At 33.3% G+C, this 22,880-nt stretch overlaps 2 protein-coding genes across 2 annotated transcripts in view; one reads left to right on the top strand and one right to left on the bottom strand.

Moving 5' to 3' along the window:
- The window catches only part of LOC133190369 (RNA binding protein fox-1 homolog 2-like), a 443,535-nt gene that overhangs the window by 341,339 nt on the left and 79,316 nt on the right, over nucleotides 1-22,880 (bottom strand). The gene's annotated exons all lie outside the window — the stretch shown is intronic.
- LOC133190878 (galactoside alpha-(1,2)-fucosyltransferase 2-like) lies at nucleotides 7,411-8,779 on the top strand. The gene is made up of 2 exons (XM_061326558.1): nucleotides 7,411-7,452; nucleotides 7,630-8,779. Exons 1-2 carry the CDS (start codon nucleotides 7,431-7,433, stop codon nucleotides 8,619-8,621), a joined length of 1,014 nt encoding a protein of 337 aa, XP_061182542.1. The 5' UTR covers nucleotides 7,411-7,430; the 3' UTR covers nucleotides 8,622-8,779.

Below are 22,880 nucleotides of genomic sequence, written 5' to 3' on the forward strand. Positions count from 1 at the left end.
TTAATTACAATCCCAAGAATATCTTTTTAATGATACAACAAGGTGACAGAATGACGATTTATGTCTAATCTAAGATTAACTGGGTTACGACATCTCAGACTAATTGAGGGTGAAAATCATTAAAATGCTCCTTATCTCTTTCAAGCCACCTGTTTTATGTATCTTAATTTCACATCACACGAAAAATTTTTAATGTTTTTCGCTGGTGTAAATTGTCAGTGTAAAAAGTGTACATGTACATATAGCATTACCAGTTTAGTTGTAATATGTCAACGAAAATTGACAAAAAACGCTGTACAAAATGACAATATTCTTAATCAGAAAGTGGCGGCCGCTGTCGGCCATCGTAAAAATGGCCCATTATTATCGTTTTATTAACTGCTAAGCTAAATATTTATATCACAAAAGAGCTTCCGTATATTTTCCTGATGTAAAAGTAAGCTGTCGATTGTAAAAGTCAGCGTTTCTCGCAAAAGTCAATTTGGATACAGCCCATTTTTATAAACTTAGACATATTTCTGAAATAGATTAACAGAACTTAGTTTCATCCTCAAAAATTTTTGGCATGCTAAATTCATTTTTTTCATCGTCAAAAACAACTTCAGGATCATTTTCCGTTGAAAAAAAATTCATAAATTTGACTTTCACTCTCCGTTTCCGGAATTAATTCTTCCATACCAATTTGGTTCAAACCGGAAGTCTTATATTCTGTACTCTCTTGTTCTTGAAAGTTATTATTGTCCAAACGACGTAACAACTCGTGCAAAAGCGAATAAATCTGCGATGGATTAAAATCCTCTTTTTGTTTTTTATTTGATGTAAGATTTTCGTCTTTCATCATTTTTTCGTTTTGTTGCTTTTTCACCGGAGCTTTACCTTTTTGTTTTTCCCAGGGCCCTTGTCTGTGGAAACGTTGCTTCTTGTCTTTGTGCGGCTCTTTTTTTTCGAACTTCATTGTCACTTTCACAGTTGTTTCAAATTCTGATGCTTGTTCTGAGGCGAAGAGCTGCACTACGTCAGCAGGAATCAAATCTTTGTCCTCCGAACTAGATTCCGATAATGTTGGCATCTTAATGGTGCACAATATAGAGTCTAGAACTGAAAATAGGTTGTTAAACTCGTAACAACCAAGTATTAAGTCAAATATACTGTCTCGCAGTATATTTAGCCAATCACTACTTGAGTGGCCAGAAACGCATGGGCCTTTAACACAAAAGACACAAACAATGGTCAACTACCTGTATATATACATGTAAGGTATTAGAACCACCCAGGTGTGAAAAATATCTTTTATTTTGATCACTTTAAAAGATGGTACACGTGGACTAAGAGTGACATGATATTTTATTTAAACCAGAGTAAAGCCTGGAGACTCAACAGACCCGTAGAAGGCGGTTGCTCCCCCTTTTTTCTGAGCATAGAATTTTGTTTTGGTAAATTTTCCTTTAGATGCTGGTTGCCTACCCCCCTTTTCTGATGTTGTAAGGTCAAGCACTGTCAAATTCCAGGATTTGGACGGTAAATTAGCTTTTGGGTAGACTTTACTTTACCGGTCCCCAGATCCGCAAGATCCGCGTGCTCATTGCACTATGACGTAAGACTTACGTCACTCAACTGATAAGGGTTGGTTTTGCACATTTTTCGACTGGTTAGGGTTAGTCTTGCACCCACCTGAAAGATTAGGGTTAGTCCTTCCATACGTTTTCAACTGATTAGGGTTAGTCTCGCATCCATCCGAGAGATTAGGGTTAGTCCTCGCACATGGGTTAGTCTAGCATCCGCCTGGGAGATTTGGGTTAGTCCTCGCATACCATCTGAGAGATTAGGGTTAGTGTCTTGTTCTTTTAGATTAATTAAGAAATTCAGTTGCATCTGTATTTTTTGCAAGATCTTAATTCAGCTTCAACGACATCTCGTTGGTTTGTTTACATGAAAAAAATGGCTAAGTACAAAAGAAACGGCACTAAGCATGCGCCGCACGCGCTTCGTTCACAATTATTTTGTGTCTCCTTTTCACTGAATAAACAACAGTTATTACTTTTTTTCAGAGAACGAGGTTAAAAACTTCGTTTAGAAACGAAGTTTTAAACTAAACTTTTAACCGTAGAATTCGATTTTGGGGTCAAAAAGGCTTAAAACCTCATATTTTAAATTTTTTTCGATCGCTCACGCGATCTCATATATATTGAAGTCGCCTACGGCGACACTATATTTTAGCGCGTTTTTCTGGGGACCGGTAAAGTCAAGTCGTTCCTAGCTTTTTTTTTGCTTGTCCTAAAATTTGACCCTTTTAAAGTATAGACCCGGTTAAGGAATATAAAGTCGATGAACGGTATGACCGAGCGATAGTTAAGTACTCGAACACTCGTAGACATCCCTCGTTACAAATAATTTGTAATCACTGAATCCGAGTATTTTAAAGTTTATTTATTATATATATTTTTCAGTTATATGATATGTTGACGGTGTGACCGTTGGGGCGAGCGCAGTTGTTCACTTAATTTTAAGATCCACCTCTTCAAAACGCACGAGACATTTGAAACGTCTAGACTGTGACGTCACATGACGTCGTATGTTAGCTGCATTTCCATAAACGAAGTTTGAAAAATGCAAAAGTACATACTATCTGTATGCAATATCTATTAAATTTCTAGTTGGTATTACCACGATACGAAGTTGGCAGCAGAGAACAACGAGCGTTGCATTGTGGGTCTCGAGGTAACTGCGGAAAAATTACTTTTGGATCAATGTGCAGGTTCGAATTTTCTCTTCGCCCAGGCGTTAAAGTTGCTTTAACCCTCTTAGTGCCATTTATAATAGAATTACGTTATGACGTCGCTAGTACGTCATAGTAGTCTGTACGTTCTGCGTACCGAAATACCTTAACGTAACAGACAATTATTATGATGTTCTTGAATAAATTCTTTTTATCAGGAGCGAATCCGGATTTGCACACCCCTTCCTGAATTTTGCAACCTGATCCTCATACATAGATCATTTTTTAAATTGAAATTATTCATTCCACAAATAATTTAACAAAAAAGGAATTTAATAATTTCTTATTCCCGTTTTATAAAAGAATAAAACTGATTGTAAAATCTTGCAAGTGCGATAAAATTTGCTTGCATAAAATTTATTTCAAAATATGAAAAAAAGTAACTTTCAAATGTGACGAAAAAAAAATATCTGGAATAAAATTCCAGTACATTTATTATATAATTATGTAGTTTGCTAAAGTTATAAAAATTATATAGTACCAGAGAAATCCCGACAACTGCAATTAAGTAAAAAAAAAAAGTGAAGAACAAGTCGTTTTAAATTAATAGGGTATTCCTTGTATCGAGTAGTGAAGTGACGTTTTTTGTAATGAATTGTCTCCCTGTGGAGGGCGTGGTTTATGCACGCAGTAGTGTAACAAACGCCTTCCAACCAATCAGATTCGACTAATGAACATGAAAGTATAATAAAAATTAAATTGTCAAAATTTTGGAAATATTACAATACCTTCGCTAAATAGTTCATCCTTGATTTGTTTTTTTTTTTTAATTCAAAACTAAGTTACGTGAAAAAAGTAACTGAGAAATCAAACAAAATACAAGTACGTAGTAAATGAATATGACTAAAACTCATTATTATATATTCCATGTAAAAATAATTTTATTCTTCATAATTAATAAGAGTGTGGAATTTCCTGAAACAATTTCCAACACACAACCCGACGGAACAATCAGGGCACCAAGTACGGATCCTTGTTCCGGCAAAGTTCCCTCTTTTTCCTGAACAAACAGCACATTTCATTCGCTTCTTTTCAGGGATCCAGTCTATGAAATGTTTGGCAGACAATCTAGCACTTCTCAGTACACCAAGTCGTCCCCGTCTTGATCTTCCTTCCCTAAAATTTCCCAAAAGTCCCTTTATTATCTCTTTCTGAAATTGTAAGTGGTCCATTTTCTTCTGTATCACGAAGGAGGACTTGTAACAGATATAGGCATTGACTGAAAGAGATAACGGATTGTTAAATAATACATAATAGCATTAATACGTGTTGCACATACTTGTATTTTTGAGTCCTATATATATTCGCGAGAAGTAATTTAAAGTCAAGAAATGTTGCAAAATATGTATTACCTGCAGCCATCATCAAGAAACTGAACAGAATTTTCTTCCATAGTTTGAGACTACGAAACTGGGGTTCATACTGTGTAAGAAGCTGATCACCTAGATCTACTCCGCCCATTGTTTCGTTATACTTGTGCACAACTCCTGGTGCTTTGACAATTTTTCCTTTGGTGTTAGCTTTTCGCATCATTCTAAATATGAAATGTGACATCATTAAATGCAATCAACAATTTTAGAGTATTATGATAATATTATGTGATAGACCTACCTGGAACTTCCTGTAGTGCTGAGGAGAGTCACCTGTCGCCGATCACTGTACAGAACTGCCATCAAAGGACCTTGCGACTTCACAATCATGTCTCCCTTGGGCAAGCGGGTAGCTTTAAAACTAACTGGCATTCCCTTCCTCGAAGTAATAACTGTACCTGTGCCAAAAACTCCCCTGTCCCTTAAATCATGCAGAAGTTTGGGACTGGTAAACCAGCTGTCAATGGTCACGTGGTGTAGGTTACCAAAATGTGGTCTCATTAAATCCATTACGACTTTATATCTGAAATGATTTTGATAGTTATTTTTTTATGAACTAAAAGAGTTATTTTCAAAATTCTAATACACTCTAATTCTGCACTTGAAAAGTATAGTTGAAATGCCTTCGCAAGTGCTTGTGGTCAGAACTCCCCCCCCCCTCCCCCCTTAAAGTCTATATGCACACCCAGGCTTAGGGACTGTTTTCAAAAAAAGTGTTTAAAACTTATAGAGCATGTAAGTCACCCCTCTCCTTCCTATAGTGTGGACTGGTTGTATATGTATTAACAAGGATGATTTGATATTTTAACACTATAGAATTTACTTTTGAAGAAGAATAGTGTGATTAGAGTGGAATGTAGGGACAGCATGGTTAAAGACAATACCGAAACAAAATATGATGATACATTAAAATTTTGATGACATAAAGTATAGGTATCCATGATTTTTAAGGTCCGATATCCTAAAGGGGGAAGGGGGGGGGGGTTAATGTAAATAAAAACCAAAGTGACTTTTCTGTTCTATTTCATAATACAATATGAATATTTTTAATTTTAATTTTTTGTTGGAGTTCTTTCTATATGTTGGATATTGTAAAATGTTTAATATAAAAATGTTGTATGAAATAAAACATTTAAAAAAAATACCAAGGTTTGGGGTGTATATATTTTGGAGGGGGGGGGGGGCTGTCTGCATGTAGTGAATTTGTTGTTTTAGTTGATAATCTCTTTATGTTTGTGCAAGTTTCTTTCTCATTCCAATAATTAAGAAATGACTTTTGATGAAATATACCGAGCGATTTGCTTAAAAATAATTCCGATTGTATGTTATATTATTTTTTATAACATGATTGCGGAAGGAGTCCATACTTTATTTGTAAAAATTTGCAAACCTACCTCACCCACTTTACTTCATTGAACGTATATACTAATTATTTTTTCGAGTTTATTAATTCCCCTACATTATTAGATACCATTTTGACACACATAGTTGTAATCATAGCTTTTTTGAATACTATTATTTGTTAAAATTAAAATATGACCTTCATATATATGCCATAATGAAAATACGATAATTTTACTAGTATTCAGACTTAGTGTACACATCTATTAAATTAACACACCCTTGGCCAAGTGGATGATTCGGGCTGTTGTGTTTTCCCTGATAAATTTGGACATGATGTGTGTAACCGGTGTGCGACTCGGCTAACACCCAGGCCTTCACTCCCCATCTATGTGCCTTCTTGTTGGCAATATACTGCTTCAGGAAATGTCTGCCCTTGAATCCGATAATCCGTTCATCAATACAAACATTCTGTGAAAGTCTATCATAAAGACGTAACATTTAACAAGAGACAAAAAAATTATATGAACAATGATAATAAATATGACACACAACTGATTATGAATTCCGGTATATATATATATTTTTTTATAATTTCTATATGCATGTATATAGTTTTGCATTTGTGCAAAAACCAGTATAGATTTGTTATCAATTCTGCAAAACGAAATGCTCGTTAATAATTCTAGGCAATACATACATGTATGTTAAAAAGACATCGGATGAATGAATGAAAAAAAAAATTCAATAATTATTCAAAATTAATACAGTGTATGTATCATTACTGTTCTGCATTTGAGAATTTTACCGACTTTATAATAAAAAGGAAATATTTAAAAAGACGTGGAAATTTGATTTAAATTAAAAATATTATCAAAAACTTCAAAATGTAATTTTATTATTAGTCAAGTAAATCAAGGAATATACCTATAATTCTTTTCAAATACGTCATTGAAAAAGTCGATGATTGGTCTCACTTTATGTAGCGGGTCAAAACCTGGTAGCCCCCTTTGAACATTCAGAGCATTGTCGTTGCAGTGAAGGAATCGAAGTATTGCTTGGAATCGGTTTCTGGACATTACTTGAGAAAAGTTTGGAGTCTCTGTTATAAGATCACCGGAACCTCTCTCCCAGTATGATGCATAAGTTGGTTTCCGTACGACTCCCATCGCAAATACAAGGCCAAAAAAAGCGCTCATTTCATCTTTGGTAATAGGTTTCCAATTATTTTCTCTTGCAAATGGAGTCCGCTGACGGATATTCATACTTTCTTCGGCAAAGCGGTTTGTCTCTTCTACAATAATGTCCAAAATGCAGCAGTCCTCATCTTTCAAAAACTTTTCAAAATAATCGAAAGGCACCATATTGGGTTCAAAATCAACTGGTCCGTGATCAGCTGTAAAATCAGGCAGCCTTGAGATAGTGAAAGAACTTGGATCCACCACCGTAAACCAAGGACCATGATTGACTCTACCGACTAGAACATCAACATTATTATCGCTGTCGGTCGCATAGCTGTCATCACTATCAGATGACATTTTCTTTTACAACTTCTACGTAATATTTGCATATTATGACGTCATAAAACGTACAAAAATTACGTCATTTTGAGAGAACAAATTGCACTTATCATATCTCATCATTTATAAAATCTAAATCATTCATTTTAAGGAAAATAAACATGACTTTATTTTATCTTTTATTTTTAACTCCGATGCGACATATGTGTCGTTTTGGCACTCAAATGACAGGCGACCAAAACGTCCCCGTGGCATTGAACTCTCTAGCGACATAAATGTCGCTGCGGCACTAAGAGGGTTAAGAGCTCGCAGTGACGAGCGGCGTTTCTCGCTGCTCTCTATTATATTCTAATAGACTTTCTTATAAGAAAAATAAGTGTATTGGTGCTTATTTTGCAGAATAAGTCTGAAGCAGACGTCAACATGCGGAGATTTCATATCAAAAGTAAGGATTGGATTATATCCATCACAATACATGAGTATCAATGAATACACTTACTTATAAATAGAAAAAGAAAAAAATTCAAAAATGTAACTTTTATATTTTTATGTGTGTAAACGGTAACCAATGTCACGAACATTGAATATTGATTTGATGTGAAAATGACATTTCTTTTTTCAGAATGTTTTCCTATTGTAACAATCGGTATTTATTTAGTTTTAATTATTCACGTATATGAATCACAAATATGGCGGCCACATAGGACATTAAAACAAACACAAGTAATCCGAATTGTGAAGAAAAATATATTAAAATACAACGACAGAGAGGATATTGTATGTGTAAATTTCAAAGGACGACTCGGAAATCTTATGATTGAATACGTGTTCCTATACATAATAGCAAAGATTAAAAAGCTATATCCTATTCTTCCAGAAAATTCAGAATTGGTTCAAGTGTTTAATATTCAACATACTACACTTTCGGCAATAAAAAGACTCCCGAACGCATGTTCAAAACTACCTCTACACAAAGAAAGATGGGGACTTTCATATGATGAGAATTTGCTCAGTGTGCCGTCTTCCAAAGGAGTGAGATTTGATGGCTACTTTCAATCATGGAAATACTGGATAAAATATGAAGAGGAAATTCGAAATATTTTAACTTTCAAAGAATCAATACGGAAAAGAGCATACACTCAGATGAGGGATATCCTAAATCAGATGAAGTTTATTGCAAATAAGAATAACGTTGTAGTTAGTGTACATATTCGAAGAGGGGATTATGCAACAATCGGGCATTATAAATACGGCAAACTCACACCAACAGAAACTTACTATAAGAATGCCATGGACTATTTTAAAAAGAGATATCGACATGTAGTGTTTGTTGTTGGTTCTAATGATATTGAATGGTCTAAAAGGGCTTTAGCAACCGAAAAGAATGTTTACTACTCAACAGGGAATTCAGCAGCAGAAGACATGGCCCTGCTTTCTCTCGCTAATCATACCATCATGTCTGTGGGAACTTTTGGCTGGTGGATTGGATGGATGGCGCGAGGAATCACTATTTTTTATAAGAATATCTTTAGGCCCGGATCTGAATTTGCCAAAGAGTTCCGAAATAATTCCATTGATGACTTCATTTATCCTGGGTGGATTCCAATGGAGTAAAAATGAAATGTATGTGAAATACCAGTAAAGAGGAAAATAAACCTAAGTATCAATAATCCACCAACCCGAAGGGATCAATTGACAATGGTTTCGCATATTTTTGACAATGTTTCATTATTATTTTCCTTTAAATGTATATCATTTTTAGATCGAGTATGAGACTGAGCTGAGATTAAACTTCATATATACATTTAAAAACATATTGATATTGATTTCATGTTTTCTTATCTTCTAAGAGTGAAAATTTTAAATTTCAAAGGTTTATATTTCATCTTTTTTTAAGAAGTCCCTTTTCTTTATTTCTGCATAAACCAGTGGTCGAATTTAAGCCACATTTACCAGTCTCAGGCAAAAGGATGACTGCACTTAAGGATATGCGAAATTTGCGACAAAATAAACTTTCAAAACAAGCATTTTTCTTTTCATTGCAAGAATGGTCAACATCCAATCTACAACTTTATGTAATTACGTTTAATAAAAGTGTGTATTTACGAAGTTCGAATCTGTTTTCAAAGGCAGGGGTCATCACAATTTCTTGAATCTTCGTTCGATAATGAGGACGCCCACTTTTTTACTGACTTCATACATAGTCAGCGCATGTTTGTCTATTGTTCTACGTTTAACAGTAGTTGTATATTTGCATAAATAATAATGTGTCAAAAGGAGATTAATAGACAAACATGCGCTCATGGTTAAAAAGAGAAAAAACTGCTTCTTCTTACATTCGCTCTCTGTGTTGTAACCAAGGGTTGTGACATGTTGAATATTATAATTCACCACGTGATTTCCTACCTCAGGTAACTCTGTGAATACTAAATTCCGTCACGTGACTTGTAAGGTAGCATGTTTTGTGCTAACTAGGACATTGTGTTCGAACACGTTAAGTCATCTGGCATTGATAAAAAATCTGCTTTAATTACATGGACGTGATCATATTGTTAATTTCGCTTTGAAACCTTTGACAGTAGTGTATTTGTGCCATATAGAATGGAGATGGAGATGGGAAAGAGTGATCACATTCCTTATTTCAAACATGTCATTGTTATTTATCTAGTCTAATTTTAGACCCATTCTTACAATGTTAGCTCCACCTCTCATGCATATCTAATGTTCAATCAAGGGCAGGTAAGTGTAAATTCTCTATATTTGGAAAGCAGTAAGGACAAAAAACATTGAATCATTTTATTGTTTCACAGTCTAAAATCATTTTAAGATTTAAATTTGGTTCCAAATTGACAGGATTCTTTCATAAATATACAAAAGTGAATTAAGGTTTAGATATAAAAGCAACAGAAGCAACCGAAAAAGACCCAAAAACCGGCGTTAAGTGCAGTCATCCTTTGGAGCAATGCATTGAAATGTAATGCATAAAATTACCATTACAAAGAATGTTTTCCATCTCATTACCAGCATCATTACTTTTTTTGAAAAAAAGAATTTGAATTACAATTACTTCGCTAAAGTAATGAATTACATTACACATTATACGAAACAAAACAGTTAAATTGTATGAACACATACATATTTGTAAATTAACTTCAGTCAGATTATGAATATATCTCGAAATTATATCATTTTACACATGTAATGATGCTATTAAATGTAATTGGAAAGTTCCGGTCATAACTAACTTTTAAAAATAAAAGTATTGCATGACATGTGTTTGAAATTAAAATATTGATCCATCACACATTTTTTTCGTCATTTTTTTTTTGAAAAATGTATTGATTATAATGTATTACCATTACACATCACCATTGCTCAGTGTCTCAATGAGGATGCAAAGTTAAGTAATGACGCTCATCTTTTTTTTCTTGTGTAAATGATAATCATTATACATCATTTTTCGCGGATACTTATCATTTTTTTTTCCATTGACAGTGAATTTCTAAATTCAGCATTTACATACCAAGATCAATATGTTGCACAAGCAAATAAAAAGTAGATTTTACTCATGTTAACCGACACACTGAATTTTATAAAGTGAATGCAAATAAGGAACAATAGCTAAAAATGAATGTAAATAACGAGCACTCTCAAATATATATTGTTTCGATGTTGAATTTGACATGAAAGATTAAAAAAGCTTTTTATGGTTCAGCTAATGAGAACACTTGTAGGAGATTTTTTTGCAATAAAATTAAATTTCTTTCTTCGTACTTGAAAAAAATCGATTGACAGACAGCCATTTTGATTAGATGAATATTAACAGTATATTTAAAACAATAACGTAAAGCTTATGTAATGAATGACTATTTTACATTTTCTCAAGCCTGCTGTTTGGCTTTAGAGCGAAACTTAAGGAAGAGTAAGACTTAGCAAATTAAAGGTTGAATACATAATAGCACGGTCGGCCGCAGTGGCTAAAGCGTTTTCTCTAGAGTTGTAGATGCGGAGTTGATCCTTACGTCGCGGGTTCGAATTCCGCTGTGGGACGTGGAGACCGGTCCTTCGGATGAGACCGTATAAGCCGAGGTCCCGTGTCGCAGCAGACGCTGGCATGAAAAATATCCCTCACTGCTCAAAAGCCCTGAGTGCTGAGTACAGGTCTAAATTTGCTGCCCTCCACCGGCAAGTGGTGGCGTCTCAATATGATAATGAATGAAAAATTCTCCAAGGGACATTAAACAACAATCAAAAAAACAAACATACTAGTACGTATATGAAATACAGATTCAGACACATATTGTGTGAGATTTTCCATCGCTTGAATCATGGTGTGCTAAGACGTGTGCTGTAACTTGATCCTCCATGCAAAATGAAATTTACATCCAGCATCTGATACATGATTGGTCTTACTATCTCTCTGCAACCTCGATGCAAGTTTGGTCATTGTTTGTTTTGTAATCAATTTAGAAATTATTTTTTTTAATTCATGAAGACATGATTGATGCTTTTTTAATCCAGGCATATTTTCTGAATTCTATAAGGTCATATCCCCATAAACTTTTATAACTTAAGCACATAGATTACATTAATTTTTCATTTCAGCTATTCATTTTTTTTTATTCAAACACATAAAGTGAAATGGAAAATTTTCTAGGTTTTATTTCCTCAATTTATTATGACTTCGTCAGTTGTACATATATGTCATAAAGATGTGAAGTAAATTTTACTAAAAGGAATTTCAAAGAGAATCTATATATTAGTTAAACATTTCTTCGGAGTTTTCTTCCAAACATTAATAGTTGTTGGAGACCAGGTCTTCCAACAACCTGTCGGAATTCCCATGGGTCTTATTGTGTCACGTTCTTAGCAGACTAATTTTGTATTCAAATGAAGCAGAATTTATTTGAAAACTCCTAAATGAAGAAGAAGTCTCTTACAGTACTCTTTAATTTGACGATAATATATCGAGGACGTTTTATCAATTAACAATATGTATTTTCATTCCTGCGTAGATTCAATATATCCCATTGAACTCATTGAAATAAAAGACACCTCTGAGTCTGACACATCTGTTTCACATTTGAATATTTAACAAGAGAGATATGCTAAACTTTATGATAAACGCAATGACATCAACTTTTCTATCGTCAATTTCCCTTACTTATGTAGCAATATACTATTATCACCTGCATATGTAGTTTGTTTCCCAATTAATTCGATACTCAAGGCTTCATTCTGCTTACCGTGCTACCAATTTCTAAAATGAAGCAAGCTGTTTACAAATAAATTGAAGATACAAGAATATCAAGAATTCCTCTTAAAGTTAAAATTTCGCAAATGCTATGTCATACAGTGAACTTGTTTGCAAATACAATCTGTTGTCGAATATTGACTGACGTCTTTTATACAAATTCTTAGGCCAAAATTTTTACTCTGAAATGTCTATGGATTTTTCCATTTACCCGATCATGACAAAGAACATAAGGCGGATGTGACTGGTTGACAGGGGATGTTTATTCCTGAATGGTACCAGGTCCAACAATTTTATTACTTGATACATGAATTTTCAAATGTGCTTTTGATTGGTGTAAAATCGATGTTAGTAAATGAATCTGTTTCATAGGGAAATCAGTTCGGAAATTTAATATTTTTCTCTGAAAAATATTAAAATAGTTATTGGAATTTGATTTACCCACGGCATTGGTCTTACACACCCATGATCATGCAGGTAAGTTGAACAGCTCTTGCATAGATGTACTAGGAAGAAATGACAATTAGAAGTCAAGTATCATTCCATGTAAGTTCAAAGCTTTAAATAATTTAATATTGTAAAATCTCTAGCACTTAATCTAGATTTCTATTATTTCAATATCTCATATTGATTGCAAAATCATGAAATTCAAATAAAGCTCTAAAGTGAACGACAACTGATAGTTCGCCTATTATCCTACGTATTTTTGTTTTGTTTTGTTTTTGTTTTTGTTTTTGAAAGTACAAAATTTTAGCGATGAACACTTTATACAGCACTACTGTGAAAAATGTATATTAATTCACCAGTGTACTTAGATATTCAGATCGAGATCTGCAGTGGATCTCAAGATCAGAGGTCATATAGGTCCTGAACGTGCTATGATAGGGGAGTTTTCATGAGTGGATTAAGATAGGGGTTCTGTGTTTGTTCTCATATTTAATATGTTTGTCTTTTTTATTGATTGATTGATTGATTGATGCAGTTTACGTTCCTTGCGAGATAATTTCACTTTCTCTTCAAAGTTTTTTTTTTTAATTAAAATATATCGGATTTCCATCGTTTCGGCTTGAGCATCACTGAAGAGACATAATTTGTCGAAATGCTCATCTGGTGCATCAAAATTGGTTCTATATATGGTTTACATTTTGATCCCTGGATTGAGGCCTCTGATGTTGGACTGTTAGTCCCCGAGGGTCTCTACAGCCCAGTAGCTACATGTAAGTGCTTCGGTACTAGCTTGAAAATACGGAAATATATTTAATAGCTGTGGTAAAATTTAGAAATTTATTTCAAAATTAAGGATTATCTCTGATCCTTCGACTTATTTGGCGCCAGGCTTTGGCACCCCCTTTTTCAGCTCTTCAATTTTTTTTAAATTTAAATATATCGGATTTCCAACGTTTCGGCATGAGCATCACTGAAGAGACAAAATTTGCGCATCTGGTGCATCAAAATTGGAACCGTAAAAGATTTACATTATACAAGACGTTAACCATTTAACCAGTGAAGGGCTTCAAATTTAGACGTGTACAAGGCACTCCGGAGCATTGAGCAGAGAGGATTCTTCTTACGCCCACGGTTACATCGCTTTTTAAAGATCTCATCCGAAAGACAAACCTTCACTTTAAAGTTAAGTGCCGAGCTTGAACACGCGACTTACTGACCAATGAGCAAGCGCTTTATCGACTGATCGATCGTGACAGTTTCGTCTATTTGATATAGTATATATATATTTTTAATCAGGAAAAGATAAAGATGAGTATCATTATTGCTTTATCTGCTTTTTAGATAGTAGTAATGCAAATCAGATCAATAACACACTGCAATATAAAATGTTCTGGTGTATTGTAAGAATTTGATATTTTCTAGATTTTGTGATAATGCTGTTAAATATTGAAACACGGTGCCTTTAGAAACTATGCTATCTTTAACATCATGAGATTAAATTTTCCGAATCAATTACTCTATATTAATGGATGTCACAAGCAGTTACATGTATGAGTTTATCTCTTGTCGAGAAAAATAATTATTCTCAGCACATTCATTACTGACAAATTAGTCTTCGATTAGTCATTGCTTTTGCTGAATGCATTCACAAGTGCAAAAGTGTAAGATGTTATTGAGATTGTTATATTTTGTTTCTGGAATATTTTATATCATTTCAGTATTTTCAGTACTTTGATTAATTTTACTCCTTTGGATAGTTGTACATGTTAATATATGGCAGATTGCTATCAGATAAGAACTGAAAGTTCCTGTCAGTGGATCTGCAAAATACGTGGATTGAACATAATAAGGGTTCATTTCATATAGAAATACATTACATTTAATTTGTATGAAAAGCATTTACATGTACCTTATGAGGACATATTTTCTTTTTTTTTCTGACTTTGGGTTATCTTTTTGTATTTATATTTTTATGCCTATAGACAAGAAGAATAAATTAAGTGTCCAAATCATTTTCTTTATATATTTCTGTTAACTATAAATCAAGGCAGGGACAGCATATGAATTATTATCTTATAGGCGATGAACACTGTAGGCATCCGTTAAACCTCACATAAATTTTAGACAATAACTTCTTAGGTGCACATGTTCTTTATTTTTTTGATTTTGAACACAACCGGTGATCGTCTTCTCACAAATCTAGCAAAAATGTTAATGTTCACCTGGAAGGTCCAGCGCAACATAACTTGGTATGATTTTTACAATGATGGATCTGAACCCATCAGAGAGCTAGGAATGATGAAATCCTATCTTAAAGTTGACTATATTATCTCATGAACATAATAAGGGATTATCAAAACCAGTATAATATGCGAAAACCATAAATATTTATGACTGCCCAACTCTAATTCTGTGTCCCTGTATTTGCATTTTGTTATTCATAGCCAACAACCCAACAAAAAATGTGTATCAACTGTATTCACAAATATTCATAATAATGTAGTGAACAGATAGAGTTATTGTTCTATTGTTAGATTTAAATTCAAGCGACTGCACAATCCCTTGTTTTAGGAATCATATATCTGTTCAAATTTCGAAGTCAAAATCAATAATCCAAACATACTTTTTTGTCATACTCGGATCGAATTCGGTGACTATTGTTATGAAATTTACAAAATCCGAAAGATGAAAATATTTGTGTTCAATTCCCCCTCGATTCTTTTGATACGACTATACACTATCCTAACAGAGTAGTGTGTATCAACTTGCCTTGTAAAGTTCTTAGAGTCGTAAGTGTTCCAACAAGAAAAATTTGTTGTCAAGAGGAGAGTTGGAACATTTAAATCCAGATAAAAGCCAAGAAAGTCAAGAATGACTGAAGCCTTTTGGTAATTAAGAAAATGGTACGTGATTTAGTAGGAATTACGGGGAATCTGCAGCTGCTCTAAGATTGCACAGTTATACAAGTTTTCTCACCAAAAATGCACATGATGTGATTCCAGGTGATAAAGTTTAAGGATTTTCTTGCTAATGGAATGAAAATTGACTTTTCAACTCAAAAAATTAAGATAAACTAATCTAGTATATGGTCACAAAAGAGAAAGCTACTTGTCATACCAGAGATTTTTTCAATTTGCGTAAGGTTTTAAAAATAGTCTTTTAACATTTGAACATAATTGTGTTGTTCCTTGAGCTATTGCAAAGACTAAAATTTCTGAGACTACTGAATCATATAGCATTTAAAGCTGGAATAGAGGAGTTTGGGGAAACATATTAAGCTCATACAAGTTCTAATCTCAAAAGCTAGTACAATGAAGGCGGGCAAGATCAATATAATCATCAACTCTCAGAACAGAGGCAAAAACTACATGTATTTAGAAGGGTTGTAGAAAATAGAGAAAATTCCTCTTCCTACTAACTTTGCTGTACCTTAGGAAAAAACATGTTACTCTGTCTCCTCCAACCAACCATTATGCAAAACATTGTTTCCTCGCTCGCTGTGTGTGTGGGAGGGAGGTGAAGGGGTGAGTGGAGGGTAGAGGATTGAGTGAGATGCGAGAATGATATTGGTTAAGGTACAATATTCTGCGCTAAAGGGGACAGGTGAAGAAGCAGTCTTTAATTCTTTAAGCAGTACACTATTCTTGAGTATCCTCTTGCACCTCCAACTGTTCTGATACTAGCACAGCGTATATCGATGTTTCATTTCTCATTCTTTCCAGAAAAAGACGACACCTATAGATTGCAGCTGGAACCTTTCTAAAACCTGCACTTATACTGTCTATGTCTTTTTGCGATAATTTTGTGTTTTTATAGAGCTTTGGAAACATCTATTTAATACACTTCACTCACTGACATGATGTAAATATCAATGAAATTTTCCATGAAGGTGCACAGAAACAACTATGAGCTTATAAGAGGGTGAGAAGGAAAATTATCCGATCAACAACAGATTAAAAAAAAATAATAAAAAAATCTTTAAGTTGCGTAACAAGAACACAGTGTCCATGCTTTGAAAATTATTTAGGAATTATGCTTCCAGTTCCTTTCATATGCATATAAAGCGAGCACAATTCCAGGCAGTGGTATAAACATAGGCAAGCACTGATAGGCCCACATTACCAAGTCCTATGAGATGGGATGGATGTTCTTGATTGTTTGCCGAAACTTATGACTGTGCCAATGCAAAGTTTATAACTTGCAGCTGCTCCATCAGTTGTAGAAAGTGAAACGTGGAGGAAAAAAGCAATCTGCAGTGTATGAAATTTTGTAAATGTAAAATTCTGAGCAAAGAATAATGTAGAAACAATAGATAGAAAAAAAAATCAGAGAACATTCAAATTAAATGTGGAAGGCTATGATTTGAAGTTTGATGTAAGTGTTATATTATCATTTTTATAGTTGCATTACGCTCAGTGAGATATTTACACATTCTTTCTCGTATTTGAACGACATTAAGAAATAATTAGAGAAATTGGATGCCCGCCATTTTGAATCACCATTTTGACCTCTTTAACGCCATTTTCATGAAGGTCAGCATATTTTTCGAATTGAACATACTCAAATTGTGTTAAAAACCATGCTGGACTAAATAATAATTATTTCTCGGTAGAAGTATTCTTTTCAATAAATCAGACAAGACTATCAATTGATATACATTAATACGTTTCAAATATTTTTAACAAGCAAATTCAAAGAATTGTGGTCCCCCGCTTTCAGTGACTTAGTGGATGGGATGCCATTATTTATAGCATATAGTGAATGTCTTGGTCAAACTTCAAGGTCAAGGGGTCAAAAATCATAGTATATTTGGAAAGGTCTTGCCATAGGTACAGTGTAATGTACATGTCAAATATAAAAGCTCTATCTCTTCTTAATCAAAAGCCACAAGTAAAGATCAAATTTTTGAAAACTAGTTTAAACTTCAAGGTCAAGGTCAAAAACCATAGTACATTTGGAAAGGTCTTGTCACGCCACAGGCAATGTACTTGTATAATATAAAAGCCGTTACCTCAATCAAATTTTATAACCAATTTAAAGTAATGTTAAAATTTTTGAAAAGTAGGTCAAACTTCAAGGTCAAGGTCACGGGATAAAAAAAAATAATAACATATTCAAAAGGTCATATCACAGGTAATGGGCATGGCAAATATGAAAGCCTTATCTCTTCTTAATGAAAAGTTATAAGCAAAGATTAATTTTTAAAAGTAGGCCAAACTTTAAGGTCAAAAGTTCACGGGGTCAAAAGTCATGGTACATTTAGAATGGTCTTGTCACAGGTAATATACATGTTCCATATGAAATCCTCTCTCATTCCAAAGTTATGATCACTTTAAAATTATGTTAAAATTTTTTAAAAGTAGGCCAAATTTCAAGGTCACGGAGTCAAAAATCAAAGTATATTTAGAAAGGTCTTGTCACAGGTAATGTACATTTGAAATATGAAAGATCTATTTCTTCTCATTCAAAAGTTATGACCAAGGTTAAAGTTTTTGTGATAGACGGACAGACTGATAGACAGACAGACTAACAGACAAATGAGATTTAATGTCCCCTCGCTTTCGCGAAAGTGGGGGACAACAAATCTTCTCCCTTTAGCAAGGGCATCTAGGAAGTAAACTGTCTGCATTATTATGAAGAGCAATTAGCCCTTTAACAAAATCGTGAACCTCTGTTTATAGAGTATATTTCATACATACTTTGCGATATTATCTGGAAAGAGCAACAAGACGAAGTAACTTGTCGTTATTAACTTTCAAAAATGATTATTTTCTCATACTATGGCCCAAATTTTCTGTATGAGTGGGTCTTCACTCCATTTTTTGAAAGTTCATTCTCAAAGTTTGCGTAAAAATATACATTTTTTTGGTTAAAAAACATGCAGCAAAGGCCCACTATACCTTAAAAATACACGTTTATGACAGAGCATTCGCATCTTTCCGAGAAATACTTGAAGTCAATTTAAAGGGTCATCAATTGTAATCAATTGTAAAGGGTCATATCACAAACATTATTTAAATGCCACAATCCATCAAGAGCTGTGTAGCGTAGTGGTTAGCGTGTTAGTCTCAAATGAAAATTATATACTCAGGATTTTTATTGCTAGGTTTCGAACCTCACGATTACCACCTTATTTCTTTAAATAAAATAATAATTTATGCCGATAAATGCCGATAAAATTTTCCTCAGAAAAGTTTTATTTATCATAATTTCATATATTTCAATAATGAGAACTCTAAATACTAAATTCACAAATTCACAAACTAGTTGTGATTTTTATATAGCTGAAGCTATGTTTACCCATCTCCTTTGAATAATCGTCCTGACCAGTTTATGTAAAAGAGACATTATTTAATTCTAGTATTTTCTGTATGAAATTCTCAGACAATTGTCTGTACTAGAATTTCATACTTAAGTGACTTAACGTTTTTATAGACACCAAGTTTTCAGGAAAAAACACACTTATAAACTATAACTTTTCGAATGTAATCTTGGGGTTTATACTAACATATGGGATAAAATTAGTAAAAATCTCACGCTAATGTTCAAAAGTAATATTAATGATTTCTTCGTTTTGTTTCTTCGGTTTATTAACTGAATTGTCCTGTTAGCCCTATATTTTCATATTCTTTGAAGATAAAAGAGATGGTTAAATGGTCCAAAAGAATTTTCAAAAGTCGCCGTTTCAAAATTAACCGATCTATGTACAGGGTTACGCATTTGACATTCTTAAGTGAAATATAAACTGTTTTTGCGTTGCTCGCTGAGGTCTAAAAGGGGTATTTAGTATCTCGGACAAAGAAAAGGAGGTTACACTTACAAAAAATCAATTTTTGGTACTTAAAAACAACTGGTAATTATTTGTTTTTATGAATCTTAAATGGTGTCTGATTCAAGAGCTTTACTGATTTTAATTTAGAATATTAAGGACATGATATACTAAAAGACAAAAGATTGAAAGAGGACTCTTAGAATCTCCTCCTTATTTAAGAAATTGCATAAGATTTTAGATACCTTTAGCTTGGAAAAAATAAGTGAAGAACATTTTTTCCGGTCTAACATTCTACGGATATATTAGATACAAGGAAAATCTAATTCTGCAAAATTAAAGATTTTCAGAAAATGAAGAGATAGCCTCGTTAAATACTAATTTATCAAGAAAAATTTGATATTTTGTAAATTATTATTATTATTATTTTTTGTAAATTATCATATTTGGCGTGCTCTTTCTTGATTGATTTTTGTGCTTTTGTATTTCCTAAATCCATGCTCTATGCATACGTTATGGGACACAAACCAGTAATGGGTCTTCGAACATTCCCTAAGGTTGATTTAACAGTTCTATTGCTGGATGCTTAATATGCTTTTCTTTGTGTCAATTTAACTCAACAGGTGATGTCTTTCAAAACAGAAAGTCTGAATTTTATCAGTGCACAGACCATGAATTATCATAATGTAATATTCTGCTTTAATGATCACTTAACGAAATAAAACGAAATAAAGTCTAGTAAGACTCGGCTTTCTGACCATTGCCTGATGGAGTCTGAAAATCTGTCATTTTTAAAAGTTAGTTAATTCCAAATTGTTTCTAAACAAAAATTATGAAAACAACTTGTACTTGAAGAGTTCCTTGGGCGCTCCAACTATATAAAATAGCTCTTTGAGAACCAAAAAATGCAATTGTGACTGTAATTTTGGAACCATGATTGAACAACTTGCTGCAGAATAATTTTTATGCTGTATAATTGTATTATAAGTTTTTAGAAACAAATTACACAAAGACCTTGCTTACACAATTCCCTCATTTAATTAAACAACCAAGCTCCATTCGTCTCGATTACTTATCAAGGTCTTTATTTACTTCATCCAAAACCTCGCGTGAAGCAAACAGAAAAAAAGAATGGAAATATTGAAGCTTCAAGCAAACTTTTTATGAACCCCTCCCCCTCTTTAAGAATCCCAGTTTATCATAAGGTTGCAAAACACAATAACTACGTCTATCTACCTATCATTTAAATCAGATTAAAAATCTTTGCAAAAGAATCAATTGTATTAAATTGTATTTTTTTTAACCTGTGATTTCGTAATTTTGTTGAATTGGATAAAGTGTGTTAAAATAATTGACTTCAAAGCGTAAATCTGCTTTATTTTACTATACTAAAATCATTGTCATTGTCATTGCACGAAGATTTGCGCAATGGAAATTTCAGTCGGCTCCCTTTTTTTAACCCAGAAAGACTTCACAGCTAATTTTAAAAAGTTTTTTTTAACTTAAAATGACATATAGAACAAAAAAGGGGTAAATGTGGATCGCCTTGAGTGCAAGTGTAGAATCTTTGACTCTCTTTTTTAATTAAAAACCTCATTTATAAGATCCCTTTTTATATACACAAGTGTAAATTATAAACTATTTTCGAATATAATTCTGGGGTTATTCTATCTATATCTATCTTCCTTTCTAAGGAAGAAATTCTTCAAAATCATATGTCAGTTTTGAATATTTTTAATATTCCAAACAACCAAAATGAATTCGAATTACCATATTTATACTGGATTCCGAAACTTCATAAAAATCCTTACAAACAAAGATACATAGCGGGTTCCAGTAAATGTTCAACCAAGCCTCTATCTTTACTCCTCACTAAGATATTAACAGTGGTGAAGGAGAAACTTCAAGAGTACTGTGCAACAATATATTCGAGAAGTGGTGTAAATCAGATGTGGATACTTAAAAATTCCAAGGAACTTTTGGAAAATTTGAAATCACAAGATTTTACCAAAATCAGCAGCTTAAAAACTTACGACTTTTCAACTTTATACACAACCATTCCCCACGATAAATTAAATTCCAGGCTTTTTGATATCATTGACAGCTGCTTTTTCAATAAAAATGGAACTCGTAAATATACTTACCTTGTCATTGGTCATTTACAAAATTATTTCGTTAAATAACATTCTGAATGTACACACAAGTACTCTGAAGTTGACATTAAAAAGACGCTTGAGTTTCTGATTGACAATATCTATGTGGTTTTTGGAGACCAGGTCTTGCAACAATCTATTGGAATATCTATGGGTACCAATTGCGCCCCGTTATTAGCAGACCTTTTTTTGTATTCATATGAAGCAGAATTTGTCCAAAATCTTGTACGTGAAAAGAAGAAAACACTTGCTGTGGCCTTCAACTCGACATTTAGATATATCGACGACGTATTGTCAATTAACAATGGCTATTTTCATTCTTATGTCGATACGATATATCCTGGTGAACTTGAGATAAAAGATACCACAGAATCTGACACATCTGTTTCATATTTGGATATTTTACTTGAAATAGACGTTAATGGTAATCTAACAACCAAGCTTTATGATAAACGTGATGACTTTAACTTTTCAATCGTCAACTTCCCTTACTTATGCAGCAATATACCTTCATCACCTGCATACGGGGTATATATCTCTCAGTTGATTCGATACGCAAGAGCATGCTCTACGTATGTACAATTTCTAAAACGAGGTAAATTATTGACAAATAAGTTGATGAAACAAGAATATCAGCTGTCTCGTTTAAAGTCATCATTTCGTAAGTTCTATGGTCGATACAATGACCTTGTCAGCAAATACAATTTATCATTGAGTCAAATGCTGACTGACGTTTTTCATACTAATTGTTAGGCCATTATTTACACACTGAATTGTCGACGGATTTTTCCGTTATTTCCCGATCATGACAAGGAGCACACGGCGGGTGTGACCGGTCGGCAGGGGATGCTCACTCCTCCATGGCACCTGATCCCACTTCTGATGTTTGGAGACCCGTGTTTGCTCTGCTCCTATTTTGTATTGTATAATGGACTTTGAGCTTGAATACTGTTCGTTATCTCCATATATTTCATAATATAACTTTGATATGGGATGAGAAATAAATAAAATCTCATGTTAATATCAAAACCAATGTAATGATTTCTTAGCTTTTTAAATTAATTTTATTGTCCAGCAAACCCTATATTTCATATTCTTGGAAGATAAAACCGATGATCAAATGATTCAAAGAACTATCAGAAGTCTCCGTTTTAAAATTATCCGATTTATTAACATGATTACATATTTAACAATTTTTAGTGAAATGTGAACTGTTCTTTGCGTAGTTCGTAGAATTCTAAAATGGACAT

This window comes from Saccostrea echinata, unplaced genomic scaffold (genome assembly GCF_033153115.1).
Source record: "Saccostrea echinata isolate AGI-Se365-2 ecotype Australia unplaced genomic scaffold, CSIRO_AGI_Sech_v1 ptg000022l, whole genome shotgun sequence".
Taxonomy (NCBI): domain Eukaryota; kingdom Metazoa; phylum Mollusca; class Bivalvia; order Ostreida; family Ostreidae; genus Saccostrea; species Saccostrea echinata.